We start from the raw sequence: 16534 nt of genomic DNA on the forward strand, positions 1-16534 counted from the left end.
CTTTCAGGATGGAGTCAGGTCCGTTCTTAGAATACTAACCAGGCCTATTACAGAATAGGTCAGTTTGGGACCCAACTCACCTCTGGTGTTGAAAAGGCGGGATTTCCTGCAGCTGTACGTCACTTCCTGTTGACACTGCTCAGACCCAGCCACGAGGGCAATCAGTTGTTCAGGTGAAGCGCTGTAGTTGAACTTCATAATGTAAGGCTTCTGTAGTGTGGAGCCCTGGACCCTGATTGGATCAGTGCTGTTGTGGGTCACCACTGTCCAGACCTTGTCCTCTACACACAGCATGGGACAGATACATTTTCACCTGTAACATACAACCTTGGATATATTCACAGGCTTTGACTTAGAAGCCAGTATCCAATGGCAAAACAAATATGTTGAATTCATCATTGATTAAAGTGATTAAAAAAGTGAGTTCCCGCATGTACAGTAATCCAGAGCCAAACAGACGCTTTCCTGTAGGCACCCTGACTAAGGGTTCATCGTTTGGGTGATTAATCGAGGTGAGGACTCCAATTCATTTACTTCCACTCATTTTATGTGTTATCAGGGATTTGGTGTTTACCTTGCCTGAGAGAAAATCCTCTTCCACTTTGTGATTATTCACATCCCAGGTTGTCAAGCTGAGAGTTATTTACATCTCTAATGGATTCTTTAATTGAGGTCAACCCGAGGCAACTCTGTGTAAAATTATAAGGATTTGTGTGTGTGTGTGGGGTGGGGGCTAAAACATTGTGATCTGGGCTACACTATTGAGAGGCAACAGCAGTCAGCCACCTCCATAATGACTTAATTGTAGCATTAACCTTAGGAAAGGTCAGAGCTGTAAGCTCATGCCAGCAAGGTGATGGATACTGTCTTGAGTGCCTATGTAGAGGCATCTAAATCTCATTGTTTTACTCTGTGACATGGGTGGGCCCTGAAGCTGAATACTTGACACAGACTTGAATAAGGGCTCTAGTGCTCTTCGTGTCTTCTTTTTGACTTTTCACACAATTCTTTTTTTTTTTTAGAGCAGACATTTCCCCATTAGCTTTATTTGGAGCTCTTACTGCTTAGGGCTTGTACCATATCAAGTAACCCTAATGATTTCCACTTGATAGCCTAGCTGTCAGTTGTCAGTTGTGTTGTGGGTCAATGTAATGTGATCTGTAAGTGACTGAATCAGACATTGTTTACTCTGCCTCTCCTCTGACATGAACTCAAGGCCCCTGAGGGATTCTGGGGAGTGCAGAGAGGTGATGACTGGGCTGAGGGCCGTCAGTGGCAGCTCACCTGTCATGTTGCAGTAGACCTTTGTGGGCCCCAGAGGACCACTGCCATCTGGATCAATGGAGAAGTAGCCTGAGGAGCTGCCAGCCAGCCTGTAGGCCTCGCATGACACCTCGTAGATGGCTACAGAGGAACACACGTCATGGTTGAAAGACAGACAACCACCTTTACAAAACAGAAACATGGATATACCGTACATAGAAGACATACTTTGGTACAACCGGATCATTTTCATATCTTGTACCCCGAATCCCTCTCTCCCCACATTGTATTTTACATATCGCACATGTATGCATAACTTACCAAAGGTGGCAAGTCGGACAACACTATGCATATAATGAGGACGGTTCAAAGTAAATGGGCATGTTCTTATTCATGTGGCGCACATTCATTTCAAGGTAGACTCGAACATGCAAGGACAACCACATCCGCTGGCGAACAAACAATAAATCAGTATTCAGGAGCAGAGGGCTCTCACACAAGAATTCTGCGTGCATTCAGTGGTGAATATCAAAAAGAGAGTCTGTGCATGTCTAGAGCCGGCAGACGAGAAGAGAACGTCCATATGTCAGACCGAGGCTCTTGATCTACAGCTAACAGGGTTTACCTGATTTCCAGGTAGTTAAGCCAGGCAGGATACCGAGGGGATTGATCACAATAGGGTAACTCTGGCTCTGAACCATCTCATGTTGTTAGGCACCGCTCTAAATTGCACTTTTTAAGGATGGCAGCACAGGGATAACAGTTCAATGTGATTGTGAGCTGCATTTAAATGCATTATATGTCCTGGTTTGGGTTGGATAGCACAGTATTATTGAGAAAAAGAAATGAAAGAAAAATGTAGGTGAGAAGCGTAAATCACTCACAGTTGTGGCAGGTGGCCCCATTGTATCCTGTTCCAGAGCAGTCACAGTAGAAGGTGCTCCAGGACTGGGAACACTGTCCAGCATGTTCACAGAAGTTTGGCAGGCATCTGGAGACAAAGTATTGCTGCAGCAACTGACATTATCATGTATAAACGTATCTATAATATGTATAAATGTATCTATAATATGCATTAACATAAGTAAGCGTATTCATAATAATACAAGAAAAAGTACAAAAACATGAAATAAAAGAAATTACTTTGATAAAAACACCAGTGATTGTAGCAGTTCTTTGTGTTCATAGATTAAATACATTTGTCCGGTAATAAACAAAAACAATAACAAAATGAGATTATGGAAAATCTTTTACAAAGCCCCATGGTGTATCAAAAGGATTCCACAAAGCTAGTTTGTGCAGTACAAAGGGACAAACCCAGCTTGAATTTATGTGTAGGTCTACTATCCTGATCCTTTCATTATCTGGTTATCAGGCTCCCTCCTACATTTTCTCAAAATTATCAAAAAAACTGCTTGGCACCCATGTACTCAAAAGGTGCCAAAAGACAGTTTGTGCATATCCTTTGCTGTGGTATATTTATGATTAACAGGCAGTGTGAAATCTCAAATACATTGGTACCATTCCAACTCAGATCGTTGGAAGAAGCCGTAAACAAAGACTTACACCAGTGTGTGTTGCTATGTGTTTAAAACAAAAAGCAGCATAATGTAATCAAAATCACACCACGTGTTTACGGGATTTCAACACCCAGCGTTTCACGGAAATTCCTCTCCTAACCACATTTTCCTGATTTATAGTCTCTTCCTCGAGCCTACTTCAGTTTCGCATAATTGCCCGGCTTTCAAGCACGCATCTATAATTTCATACACTTTCGTCTCTCCCATTAATTGTCATGGAGCGGAGTGACTGCGCGTGGATAAGGTTACAGGCCATGGTTTAATTACCGTAGAGCTATTTCTATTGTTGTGTTCACGGCTAGCCTCACAGGTCATGAAATTACAGTAGCCGGGGGACAGAAGTGCACACTTGCAATAAATTGAGTCATGAAGTTTGATTTGACACAGAGAAATGCTTAATCTTCCAATCCTTTAATGAAGCATCGTTCTGGCCATTACAAGGGGGGACACTCTCCACTGGACAATGAAATAAAGCCAATGAAAAGACGTTAAGAACAATAAATAATACAGAGCATTAACCTTGTCCACGCAACACACTAGTGCACTACCGTCCACAAATCAAGGGATTAGGTGTGATATTGAATGGTAATATGAAATAAAACACAATCTCACAGTGTTCATCTCACTGTAGAAATTACACTGAGAGGAAGCTAACGGACAGACTTCTTTTTGTTCTCACCAAGCAGAGCACCTCAATGCGTTTCTTAAAACCTTTCTCAGATTCATTTAACTAACACTCTGATGCTATTCATTCATCTGTATTGTTCCAGTATCTCCGGCAACAAATCAACCTGGCTATTAGCATTCCAAACAGAAGAATCAGGTAAAGCGGGCTGACATCAGAGAGTTACAGTAGGGCAAATATGAGTAGATACGCCAGCTCTCTTGTTCGTCTCCTCCTGTAGATGTTCCAAGCTTCCAAGTGAGCCATGACGTCCACTTGACTTGTGCTAATCCAGGCTCCATTGCATAGTCTAATTAGCTGACAGCTTTAAGCCTATGTCTGCCGGCTAACTTGTCAGCGACACACAGCATGGGCTGTGGCGAATATACCTGTCAACAGCTGAAGACTGAACATAAACAAGTCACCATTTAATCCATAACAAAGGGACCTACTTGATCTCTTACGTCTCGTTTTTTTTATCCAAACACACCAGCAATTTGTTATTGGACCTCGACCATACTGCTGAAGCAAAAACCTTAAGTCTTACCTGTCATGGATGCCGCATGTGTTGAACTGCAGTTCTCTGTAGTTTCCCAGCCGTCCTTGGCGTAGCAGGTTAAGGTCAATGGGCTGGCTGTTGACGGAGATGAGACGCATGCACCCCTGGAATGCCAGCGTGGGGTTCACACAGCCTGCGACGTTCACGGATGGGCAACCTGAGACGCAGTCAGAAAAGCGTTTCTAAATCATCAATTTCAATTGTTTTCCGTTTTCTTGTCTCATCCAACATTGTATTCAGAACAGGCACAAAAGACTGACCACAAAGACCTGGCCACAGGAGGCAGTGAAGCATGCGGTCTTACCACCAAAGTAGAGGTCTCCTGCCTCCATGTGGTCTTCCAGGTCAATGGTAGAGGGCGGCTCGTTGTCCAAAGTCATGGTGACCTGGAGACCTCGGGAGCTGAGACTCACAGAGTGCCACAGTCCATCATTCACTCTGTGACCTGTGGACGCAGCAGGGTTTCATTTCGGCATGTCACATTTCGATGAGACACGATAAATCTCTGTTACAGGCTTATCAAACATAAATTACAGGTTTATTCAGGGACTGTTGGGATTAGGATCTTCAACAAAGGTAATATTTCAGATTACATTGTTTGTACTACATATTGAGTTATAAATCAGAGCCTGTCATTCACCGTGTAATCTATGGTCATACAGTTTGTCATAATAACTGTCACACACCACTATATGAAAATGGAAGATTGCATGTAAATGAAAATGAATGACAAATGTGGCTAGCCAGATTGAAGCTAAATCATTGCCAGAGGACATAACCTAATGCTGTGACTGTACTGGTGGTTATTATTGGATGAAACATTAATTTAGCCGTAGGTTCTAGCTTCAAACAGACGTAACAGCAGATTGTGCTATATTCATTTTGATTGTCCTTTATAGTGAAGGGCTTCCAAGCTTTGGCCATCTTTTTGTGGGTCTATAATTCCCTCTGTGCCAGCCATCTGCTGAGAGTCTGGGCTGTGCAATGCAATGTAATTTTACATGTTCTTTCCCTCTGACTGCAATCCTGTGGAACTTAAATCCAAAATACAAGATTTATGCTATTTTCCTTCAAGCCATTCCATTAAGATTAAGTGTCCTCTGACGTTATAGGGAGCAAAAGGTAAAATTATGTCAATGACATGACGTGCAAAACCAAACACAGACAGTCTTTCTCCCCCAGATAATGGATTAGCCTTTCACAGCCTGTCTACCTCCTTGGAATAAATAACCTTTTACATTCGTTCCCCCTGGGTGTAACTACTGATCCCACCCCATAGTAGGGATTTGACTAGAGTTGGCCCGGGCCTCACCGGTGGAAACCTCTTCTTTCTGCTGGGCTGACGTGTGGTGGGTCAAGCGCAGCCGGCTGTTGCTGATCTGCAGCTCCAGCCGCTGGGGCTCGAGGGCGAGCCGGGTGGAGAGCAGTAGCCCATCTGGGTTCCACGTTCTGAACCGGAAACGTACCGCAAAGCCGCCCAAAGAGGACGCCGTAGCCCGGAGAGACAGGAAACTGCTGCTGGAGCTCAGGAAGGTGGTGGACACCAGCTGGGGCTCCGAGCATGAGAAGGTCACGTTGCCCTGGAGACAATGGAAACAAATCATTACAAGGATAGTGATCGTATGAAGCCATTTATTATCACATAGTTGTTTAGCTCCTTTTTAAATCATAATGATAACAGAAATCACCCAAAAGGCCCTGAGCAAAGGTTTACATACCCTTGAATGTTTGACCTTGTTAAACACACACAAGGTGACACACGCAAGGTGACACACACCAGGTGAAAATGGCAATTAAAGGTTAATTTGCCACACCTGTGGCTTTTTAAATTGCAATTAGTGTCTGTGTATAAATAGTCACAGAGCAAGCTAGATACTGAGCCATGGGGATCAGAAAATAAAAAGACCTGTCAAAAGATCTGCGTAACAATGGAACTTTATAAAGGATATAAAATGATATCCAAAGCCTTGCAAATGCCAGTCAGTACTGTTCAATCATTTATTAAGAAGTGGGAAATTCACGGATCTCTTGATACCAAGCCAAAGTAAGAAAGATTTCAACCAAAACTGCCAGAAGAATTGTTTGGGATATAAAGAAAAACCCACAGGTAACCTCAGGAGAAATATAGGCTGTGACGATGTGGTTGTTTCAAGGAGCACAATTTGACAATACTTAAAAAGACATTTCTGCATGGTCGAGTTGCCAGAAAGAAGCCTTTACTGCGCCAATGCCACAAAAAAGCCTGGTTACAATATGCCTAACAACACCTTGATACCCCTTAGCTTCTGGCACACTGTAATTTGGAGAGACGAGACCAAAATAGAGCTTCAAGGTCACAACCATAAGCTCTATGTTTGAAGAGGGGTCAAAAAGGCCTATAGTGAACAGAATACCATCCCCACTATGAAGCATGGGGAAAATGTATGGCAAGATGAATGCAGCATGTTTTCAGAAAATCCTGGCAGGCAATTTGCATTCTTCTGCACGAAAGCTGCGCATGGGATGATCTTGGACTTTCCAGCATGACAATGACCCTAAGAACAAGGCCAAGTTGACCCTCCAGTGGTTACAGCAGAAAAAGGTGAAGGTTCTGGAGTGGCCATCACAGTCTCCTGACCTTAATATCATCGAGACACTCTGGGGAGATCTCAAACATGTGGTTCATGCAAGATGACCAAAGACTTTGCATGACCTGGAGGCATTTTGCCAAGTCGAATGGGCAGCTATACCACCTGCAAGAATTCAGGGCCTCATAGACAACTATTACTAAAGACTTCACATTGTCATTGATGCTAAAGGGGGCAATACGCAGTATTAAGAACTAAGGGTATGCAGACTTTTGAACAGGGGTCAGTTCATTTTTTCTTTGTGGCCACGTTGTGTTTTATGATTGTGCCATTCTTTTATAACCTACACTTGAAAATGAATCCTATAAGAAATAAAAGACATGCGTTTTGCCTGCACACTCTTGTTTTCTTTACAAATGGTACATACATTATCAATTCTCCAAGGGTATGCAAACTTTTGGATGTACTGTACTGTATGTACACATCCTGTAGCTTACCATTGTAAACATGAATATAAAATCTGTACAAATATCTTATTGTTTACAGAATACAGCAAAGAGGTAAAATTACTTCATGTATAAAACAAGATAATGTATAAAACACACCCATTTCCTACTAACGCTATACTGTGTAAAAGAGTTTAAAATGAATTAGCTGCCTTACAAAGGACCACAATGCAAATATTCCATATAACATAAAAATATACATTGACCCTAACAATCTAAATCAGGCAGATGGGCAGAGGTGACAGTAATTCCAAGTAGTTCAGAGATCTTGTAAGGCACATGGACCAAAAGAAAAACCATGTCAATTGAGGTCAGTGGCCCATCATTTTCAGTGCCTCAGGGGCATGGAAGAGCAATCGACAGCCGTTTGACTATCAATGTGATCCCTTTCCACTACCTCAGGTAGCAGTCCACATTGAAATTCCATTACAGATTTCATCATGCCGGTCCGTGAGCAAAATTGCTCACTCTCACACTTGTAAGTAAAGGTCTTTTAACATGGCAATCAGAATTCCGTGGTGGGAATTCTGGTTGGGGGGGCTGTGATGCAATGTGGCACTTTGGCTTCTGTCAGATTTGATTGGGCATTGAAATGATAGGCTGTGCCTATGGCTGAATCTATTCATGGATTTAGATTTAATGACATAGTAGTCAGGACCAGATAGAACTTAATGGTTGAGAGACTATAAATTGGTTTTCTCACTCATAATTTGCCTCCATGGACAGTGTCTCTGCCCTGGATCGCTAACAGTTTAAGGCATATGAAGAAAACGTGTGAATAACCACAAGTACAAATGGGATTAAATGGAATCACATTGTAGAAAAATTTGAAATCTCACTGCAGCAGTGCAATTAAACCACACTGTGAGCTCAAAGAGGCCTAGGTGGATTAAGAACTTTGTTTCCGTACTATTTCAAGGATGTTCTAACCGTCTATGGAACAAATGGATGAGAATAGCTGTTTTACCACACTGTAGATCTGAGGCTTGCGACGCTTGGCTAGGTCGATGACGTTGATCCCATTGTAGTAGAGGTTCTCAATACAGCCATGGAAGTTCTTCCTCAGGAAGGTACCAGGTTTACCTGGCAGTGGGATGCCTCCAAAGCTGAGCTTTGATAAGGAAAGCAAGTAAACATTGACATAACTGTAACTCAAATTACGTTAAAAACTTTGTGCAGGTGCAAGACACGTTTTTTAGCAGGTCAGACAAAGTCCTTGAACCTTTTTTACTGCAAGTGTTTGGATGGACACACCTCATAATCCACCTCCAGAGAAACTCCTTCCCCCTTTGTCCTGAAGTGCTCGGTGTGGGAGTCCACAGTGAAGTTGACTTGCTTGTTGAAGCGCTCAATGAGGACCGAGTGCCAGTGTTGGTCGTCCAGAAGACTGCCCAGAGTGACCGCAACACGACCGCTGCTGAACCGCAGCCTGGTATCATCTGATGATTAGAAATAGAAAATAGATAATAGAGTTAATTTGATATTTATATACAGTCGATATTAAAAATAAAACAGAGTTGTTCATTAAGAGAGTGCTCACAAAACATTCCCAAAGCAAAGTTAGGACTGAGGGCCAGCCTGCACCAGTGTTTGATTAATCTACATTAAAGTAGAGGGCCAGCCTGCACCAGTGTTTGACTCACCCAGGTTAAGGTAGAGGGCCAGCCTGCCCCAGTGTTTGATTAATCTATATTAAAGTAGAGGGCCAGCCTGCCCCAGTGTTTGATTAATCTACATTAAAGTAGAGGGCCAGCCTGCCCCAGTGTTTGATTAATCTACATTAAAGTAGAGGGCCAGCCTGCCCCAGTGTTTGATTAATCTACATTAAAGTAGAGGGCCAGCTTGCCCCAGTGTTTGACTCACCCAGGTTAAGATAGAGGGCCAGCCTGCCCCAGTGTTTGACTCACCCAGGTAAAGGTAGAGAGCCAGCCTGCTCCAGAGATTGACTCACCCAGGTTAAGTTAAAGGGCCAGCCTGCCCCAGTGTTTGACTCACCCAGGTTAAGATAGAGGGCCAGCGTGCCCCAGTGTTCCACGTTAAGATAGAGGGCCAGCTTGCACCAGTGTTTGACTCACCCAGGTTAAAGTAGAGGGCCAGCCTGCCCCAGTGTTTGACTCAGCCAGGTTAAGGTAGAGGGCCAGCCTGCCCCAGTGTTTGACTCACCCAGGTTAAGGTAGAGGGCCAGCCTGCCCCAGTGTTTGACTCACCCAGGTTAAGGTAGAGGGCCAGCCTGCCCCAGTGTTTGACTCACCCAGGTTAAGGTAGAGGGCCAGCCTGCCCCAGTGTTTGACTCACCCAGGTTAAGGTAGAGGGCCAGCCTGCCCCAGTGTTTGACTCACCCAGGTTAAGGTAGAGGGCCAGCTGGCACCAGTGTTTGACTCACCCAGGTTAAGGTAGAGGGCCAGCCTACTCCAGTGTTTGACTCACCCAGGTTAAGGTAGAGGGCCAGCCTACCCCAGTGTTTGACTCACCCAGGATAAGGTAGAGGGCCAGCCTACTCCAGTGTTTGACTCACCCAGGTTAAGGTAGAGGGCCAGCCTGCCCCAGTGTTTTACTCACCCAGGTTAAGGTAGAGGGCCAGCCTACTCCAGTGTTTGACTCACCCAGGTTAAGGTAGAGGGCCAGCCTGCCCCAGTGTTTTACTCACCCAGGTTAAGGTAGAGGGCCAGCCTGCCCCAGTGTTTGACTCACCCAGGTTAAGGTAGAGGGCCAGCCTGCCCCAGTGTTTAACTCACCCAGGATAAGGTAGTTGGCCAGCCTGCCCCAGTGTTTAACTCACCCAGGTTAAGGTAGAGGGCCAGCCTGCCCCGGTGCAGCTCCAGAGTGATGTAGTCGCCCCTCTGACCCTCACCATGGAGCAGCACCCCCTCAGCCTGGCGACTCTTGAAGCGCAGCGAGATCACATCCTTCACCGTGCTCATGGACTTCTGGTTAAACCGGTAGAGCAAGGAGCTTCTGCCATCAAAGTCTGTAACGTCTGATTCTGGGGGGCATCAACATGTAGTGAAATGTTTTAGCAGTGGGTTAGACCAGTGTAAAGTTGTCACCCTTTTTTATCTTGTGTAGTTTCAGTAAAAATATTTTTTTAAATCATTTGAATAATGATTTAGATTAGTTATTGTTAAAATGCCTAAAACAGTGAGACATTTTAGCAACATTCAAGTCACATTTGAGTTTACTGCCTCATTAACCTACAGTAAACATACACAGTATCACTGACTTCAGGTAATAAAAGAATCACTAGGCACCTGCAAAATGCAGGTAAGTTAAATTCTGACAGGGAAATCTCTCAATCTTACCAACCACTGCGATGGGTAGCCGACAAGTGTACGATACCACCACTTTTTTATTGCAAAAAACATGACCCTGACAAACCTACTAAGACATACCAAGAACTTAATGTCAGTTAACTCAACGTCATCCTCATAACAGGCTCGATTTGCCCCCCACACAATTCGACAGGAGACGCTTGTTGAATGTGAATTCATATATTTTACTTATATCTGATAGAACCATGATCACAGGCCAGTGGTGTAGGCTTTGTTGTTGCACAGCTTCTAATTGCCACAGAGGATAAATAGCACAGCTTCATTCAAATCCATATCTGTAGTCAAGTCATGTACCTATGCCACAAATTGTGTGCACTTTACGTAATAAGATAATACCAAAGGATCTGATTGCACTGAAAAGCTCTCTTTCCAAAAACCTCATGTACACTAACTTGTCTCATCAAGTTTTAAAAATATGTTTTGTTTACAGTTTTTTCTAAATCTTTTTACTATTGTTTCCCAATCCTGGTCCTGGGGACCCAAAGGGTTGCACATTTTGTTTTTGCCCTAGCACTCACACACCTCTTTCAAATGTTGCCCTACCACTCACACACATGATTGACGTACTGGAGTGAATTTTTGGTTGGATGTGCATTATCTTTATATGTGCAATATGTAAGTAGAAACACTATTATACCTCAATTGGCACTGAAAATCCAAATTGGATAGTTCTTGATGACACCGGGCCCAAATTGGTACATTCAGGACCCAATAATACATTTTCTAGGGGCTTTTTGGACTCAATTTTATCTGCAAATGAAATTCTAAAGGTTTTTGAACATATTCATTGAGATTTTCTTGCTTCAACAATGTATGAATTAGGATCCACAACAAATTGCTGTCATAATTACAATTATCACCAAAATCAGCAGATATAGCTGTGAGCTAAAGTGTTTTAATTCCAGTAAAACACAATATATAACAATGCATTGGATGTCACACCCTGATTGCCTTCCCACCATGATTCTACACACCTGTGTTGTATTACCAACCAGGTGTCTCTCCTTAACCCATCACCTGTGATTTTATAGCCTGCATTCATTGGCTTCTCTGGTTTTCCGTTTCATGGATTCTCTTGTTGTTCTAGCCTGGCTGTATTTACCGTGACCCAATCAGTGTATGAATCCATGCTATCCCGTGTACCGACCTCTGCTTGCCTTGACCTGAACTCTGCTCATTCCTTGTTTGTCTACTGCGATTGCTATTTACATGTACTTAACCCTGCCTGCTCATGACCTGTCTTCGCCTATCGATACAAATAACCCTTGCTTACTATAGTTTGTACAACAGCTTCCTGAGTCCGCAGTTGGACCTCACCATAGTTATTACATTGGAAAACAATATCTTAGCAATAACGTTGGTTGTCTTTCAACTAATAAAGACTAATATTTGGCATGCAATTTAACAAGCATTTGAACGCTGAAAGTTTTGCGCAGATGTGCAAAATTTGTAATATGCCCTACCGCCTCAACAGAACTTGACACATTTTGATTGAATGGCGATTAGTGTTTCTTTTTGTGCTTTTATGCTAAATTTATATCTAGAATGCCTGATGTTAGTTTTTTTCTGTTAAGGCCTAATTATGTAAAGCACTTTGAATTGCCCCTGTTTATGAAATGTGCTATACAAATAAACTTGCCTTGCATGTAAAAGCGAACAGATTTTGATTGCAAACATTTATTTTTTGTAAAAACAATTGCTTTAAAGCCTTAGACCGTAAACACTGATCAATGTACAATCGGCGATTAACACCATCAGGTCACGTTTGAGTTGAAATGAAGTGTTGAATTAGTGACATACCTGAGATTTGTGACTCAGTGCGCACAATTCTTTGCATAAAGAAGCACTGTCTCTTCCGCTCTCTTTTTGTCTCTATATTTGTGGCTGTCAATCACTCTCTTCTTTTTGTCCTAAACTGATCAACCTTTTTAATGCATATTAAATTGAGAGGTGTTGCCGCTTTTATTCTTTAAACTATGAGCTGCATTTGGGTGAGATGCATCATTTATTAGAAGAGTCCATATTCATCCAACATTAATACCCGGATCATGCTGTGGAACAGTTCGACATTATGGAAGTGCTCACTCAGGGATAATTATAACTGTCTTTCACAGAGCAGTAATTCACTGGCTGATCCAGTTAGTGCTGCTACAGAATGTGTTTGGGTGACGTCCCAGTGACTATCTTTTATTTACTTAGCATTACCCAGGAAAAGGCTCTCCACCTGAATACTTGCTTGGCAGCAACTTTATGCCTCTACTGCCTGCTGGGAAATTTTGATGAAATTTCTTCTTTAATCATGTGTGATAAAAAAAGAAGTGCATCAATATCAAAATGTGTGCACTCATACTTTTATTTAAGGGTGTACATAAAGGTAGGGTCATCTGCAGGTAATGGCTCTGCGAGATCCTTCACTGGATTCAGCTATTATGAAATTAGCTGAATGGGCATGGTCTGTCTGTACATGGTGGTGGAAAATATACTGCAGGCTCAGTCTACTGTGCATGGCCGGGTGGTCTGGTCACTCACTGTAGGCACAGCCGTACACCTCCACTCTGAGTCCCACCCAGCCACTGGGGTTCCAGTCCAGGGGAACAAAGCGTAGGAATCGGCTTCTGATGGAGTGGGACAATTTGTGGTGGACAACATCATTAGGGTTCACATTCCCAACAAACCTCTGTAGACAGAGAGAGAGAGAAGGCAGACCAGTAAGATGCCACAGTAAGGATTAATACAATATAGTGTACATGGGTAGAATCTTGAGGGAACTGTGTTCATTAAACAAAACCAGACAAAGCAATTAAAGCTCCGTTATCAAGGGAGCACCGTTAACCAAGTATGGCTTATATCTTGTAAAAGGAAATGCATTTTCAGCAAATCATTGAAAAGGTTTTTGTGTCTACTAGGACAAATGTTTTGGATCATAATAACATACAAAGGGGAAGTTACCAGGAATTGTGAAAGGTATGAAAAATGACTAAGCTGCGACAAAGCAAAACCTGTGCCGTGTCTTTCATTCTACCTGACCCTACTTTCAGATGAAAAAAATAAAATGTGTTGCGTGGGTTGGAACATTTTGAATTTAGAACTCAGTGGGGGAAAAAGCGCACTGTGCCAAGGAGCCATTGGGGAAAAAAACAATTGGTATCGCATAGTGTCTGCTCCCGGGAAAATACAAATAAATACTCCTCTCTGAGCATGTGAGATACCATTCTTCTTCTTCATTTCCACCCCCTATCCCTCTACCCTCCACTTCATCAACAATTTGTACCCTGGAGGCTGAGGGGGATGAAGAGAGAGACAGAGTGAGAAAGAGGTATAAAACAAAAACTCAGATGACTGATCACAAGTGGCCATCATAACGGATTCGAGGCAGGTGATGAGCTAAATCGATAATGATGTGTATCACAGAGTAAAGGAAAGAAGGATTGTTGACACTGGGGCTCTAGGCTTTATGAATAGCCCAGCAGTGTCAACTTATGCCATTAATTCAATTCTCCCTGCAGCTGGAACACAATGGCATAGGGGAAATAGAAGAGGCAAAAATCACAAACACTTGGAATTCATGTGGTAGAATGGAGGTATGATGTTTCCTCTCTGAGTAACGCAGCATATAGAGATTGGTTTCTAGGTAAACAATGAAGAAGAGACAGCCCAACAAGGTAACAAAATTCAGGCTGTTATTGTTATTCATGCATATGCTTTTAAGTTGTGAGTCCATTTAAGTGGAGCCTGGTGAATGTATTCTAGAAGATGTGCAAGCTAAGCACTTATAAATGCATTGTAACTTGTGTCTGTGCAAGATAAGCATTTGCAAATTCCCTAGGGTCTACACATCGGCTCAGACCATGCGGTGTATTGCAATGCATATCCTCTGCAATGTGTGCCTTAACTTATTTAGCAAATAAAATTAGAAAGCTTTTCGCGTTTCCAAAATATAGGATACATATTAATGACTGAGAAAACCACATTTCTCAATATCCATGAGACGTACCACAATATCTCCCAAAAATATGAGGGAAAATGATTTATTCTGTTGACAGGCATGCAGGCAAACTAGGGGATATTTTCTGCTCATTATTGTCCTGGATGAAACCAGAGTTGAGAATATGTATTATGTGAAACAATACATGTTGAGAAATGAATGTCTCGATTTGGTCTGAGCTTTTATTGCAATTTTAGATAATGGCTTTACTGGGAGATTACGTTTAAAATTTATGTTACTTCCCATTCATATAATATCTATAGAGAACAACAAAGGATGAACCATGAAACAATTGATTCAAGTGAAAAAATAAATGAAGTCTCTTTTTTTTCCCAGAGGTAGTTTGATACATTTCTTATTCATGAGAAATACTATCAAAAAGAGCAGAATTTAAGCTTTACATCAAATAGTTTTGTTTAATAAAGAGATGGCAATACATCCCCGAGGACTGCTCTGTTTAGTAAACATGTATTCGGACACAGCACTCCAATGAGTATTTGAAAGCACTTTTCTTTTACAATAAATCAGTCCAATTACTGTGCAGGTGTGAAACCCAGAGGTACAGAACACCTCCAATTGGACCACAGGGCTTTAGGTAAGTCCCTCTCCATGTATGTAGCTCCAAACCAACAGTGACCTCATTATTTGGATTCCTCTATCAACTCCTTGAACCAACACCTTTCTATCCCAAGGTGAAACATCCAATTGCCTTGAATGGCAGGTAATCTAAAGACACTGGTGATCAAGAAAACATGTTCAGTCAATACCTGCTTTAAAATCTTGCTATGGCAAAGCTGGGGTTCTTGCATTAGCCATCGCAAGTAGCATGTACTCACACAGAAATGGCAACTACCCAGTAGGTAAACAAGCATCGTTTTTTAAGGGGCCCTGCCAGTTGGCACAGCAGTCAACATGCTCTTAGCTAACCAAGGATGTCAGGTGAGGCCCTCACTCGTAGTGACCGACATTACTTCCTAGTTGGAAAAGCAGCATTTAAAAGCTGAATGGTTTGACAAAGATGATTATAACTAAAGCTTGCCACGATCATTCACTCTTTCAAATCTGTTGGAAGTTGTGATGAGACGTTGTCGTAGATACTGGATAATGAAAAAAGAGAAAAATGTAAAGATGAATTGCATTAATTTGATCAAAGAAGTTATGAAGGTAAGATAGCACATGCACAACTTAAGCTAAACTTAGTATGCTTTACCAAATGTATAATATTTATTAACTACATTGCCGCATTGCCGGCAGTAAGTCAGACTTGTTCCCAGTGCATGTTGGACTCCGGCAGGGCTGCCCTTTGTCACCGGTTCTGTTCATAATTTTTATGGACAGAATTTCTAGGCGCAGCCAGGGGCCGGAGGGTGTCAGGTTTGGGGACCACACGATTTCGTCTCTGCTTTTTGCGGATGATGTTGTCGTGTTGGCCTCTTCAAACCAGGACCTTCAGCATGCGCTGGGACGGTTTGCAGCCGAGTGTGAAGCGGTGGGGATGAGAATCAGTACCTCCAAATCTGAGGCCATGGTCCTCAGTCGGAAAAGGGTGGCTTGCTCACTTCAGGTTGGTGGAGAGTGCCTGCCTCAAGTGGAGGAGTTTAAGTATCTAGGGGTCTTGTTCACGAGTGAGGGAAGGATGGAACGGGAGATTGACAGACGGATCGGTGCAGCTTCTGCAGTAATGCGGTCGATGTATCGGTCTGTCGTGGTGAAGAAAGAGCTGAGCCGCAAGGCGAAGCTCTCGATTTACCGGTCAATCTACGTTCCTACTCTCACCTATGGTCATGAGCTTTGGGTCATGACCGAAAGGACAAGATCCCGGATACAGGCGGCCGAAATGAGCTTTCTCCGCAGGGTGGCTGGGCGTTCCCTTAGAGATAGGGTGAGAAGCTCGGTCACCCGGGAGGAGCTCGGAGTAGAGCCGCTGCTCCTCCACATCGAGAGGGGTCAGCTGAGGTGGCTTGGGCATCTGTTTCGGATGCCTTCGGAACGCCTTCCAGGGAAGGTGTTCCGGTCCCGTCCCCCCGGGAGGAGACCCCGGGGAAGACCTAGGACACGCTGGAGGGACTATGTCTCCCGGC

General features: G+C 43.1%; 1 protein-coding gene across 5 annotated transcripts in view; it reads right to left on the bottom strand.

The window, feature by feature from the left end:
- Positions 1-16534, bottom strand: part of LOC105016258 (contactin-associated protein-like 5) — a 68446-nt gene that overhangs the window by 15585 nt on the left and 36327 nt on the right. For 4 of the 5 annotated variants that reach the window (XM_029113667.2, XM_029113666.2, XM_029113668.2 and 1 more), the window contains 10 exons: positions 12998-13145; positions 9919-10122; positions 8394-8578; positions 8107-8250; positions 5379-5646; positions 4371-4511; positions 4055-4223; positions 2148-2254; positions 1285-1404; positions 81-281 (listed from right to left, as the gene is read on the bottom strand). In XM_029113667.2, the coding sequence (XP_028969500.2) occupies positions 81-281; positions 1285-1404; positions 2148-2254; positions 4055-4223; positions 4371-4511; positions 5379-5646; positions 8107-8250; positions 8394-8578; positions 9919-10122; positions 12998-13145 (1687 nt within the window). Of the gene's footprint in view, positions 1-80; positions 282-1284; positions 1405-2147; positions 2255-4054; positions 4224-4370; positions 4512-5378; positions 5647-8106; positions 8251-8393; positions 8579-9918; positions 10123-12997; positions 13146-16534 lie in introns of those variants that run through there. The other variant, XM_029113669.2, reaches the window with a different exon arrangement.

This window comes from Esox lucius, chromosome 16 (genome assembly GCF_011004845.1).
Source record: "Esox lucius isolate fEsoLuc1 chromosome 16, fEsoLuc1.pri, whole genome shotgun sequence".
Taxonomy (NCBI): Eukaryota; Metazoa; Chordata; class Actinopteri; order Esociformes; family Esocidae; genus Esox; species Esox lucius.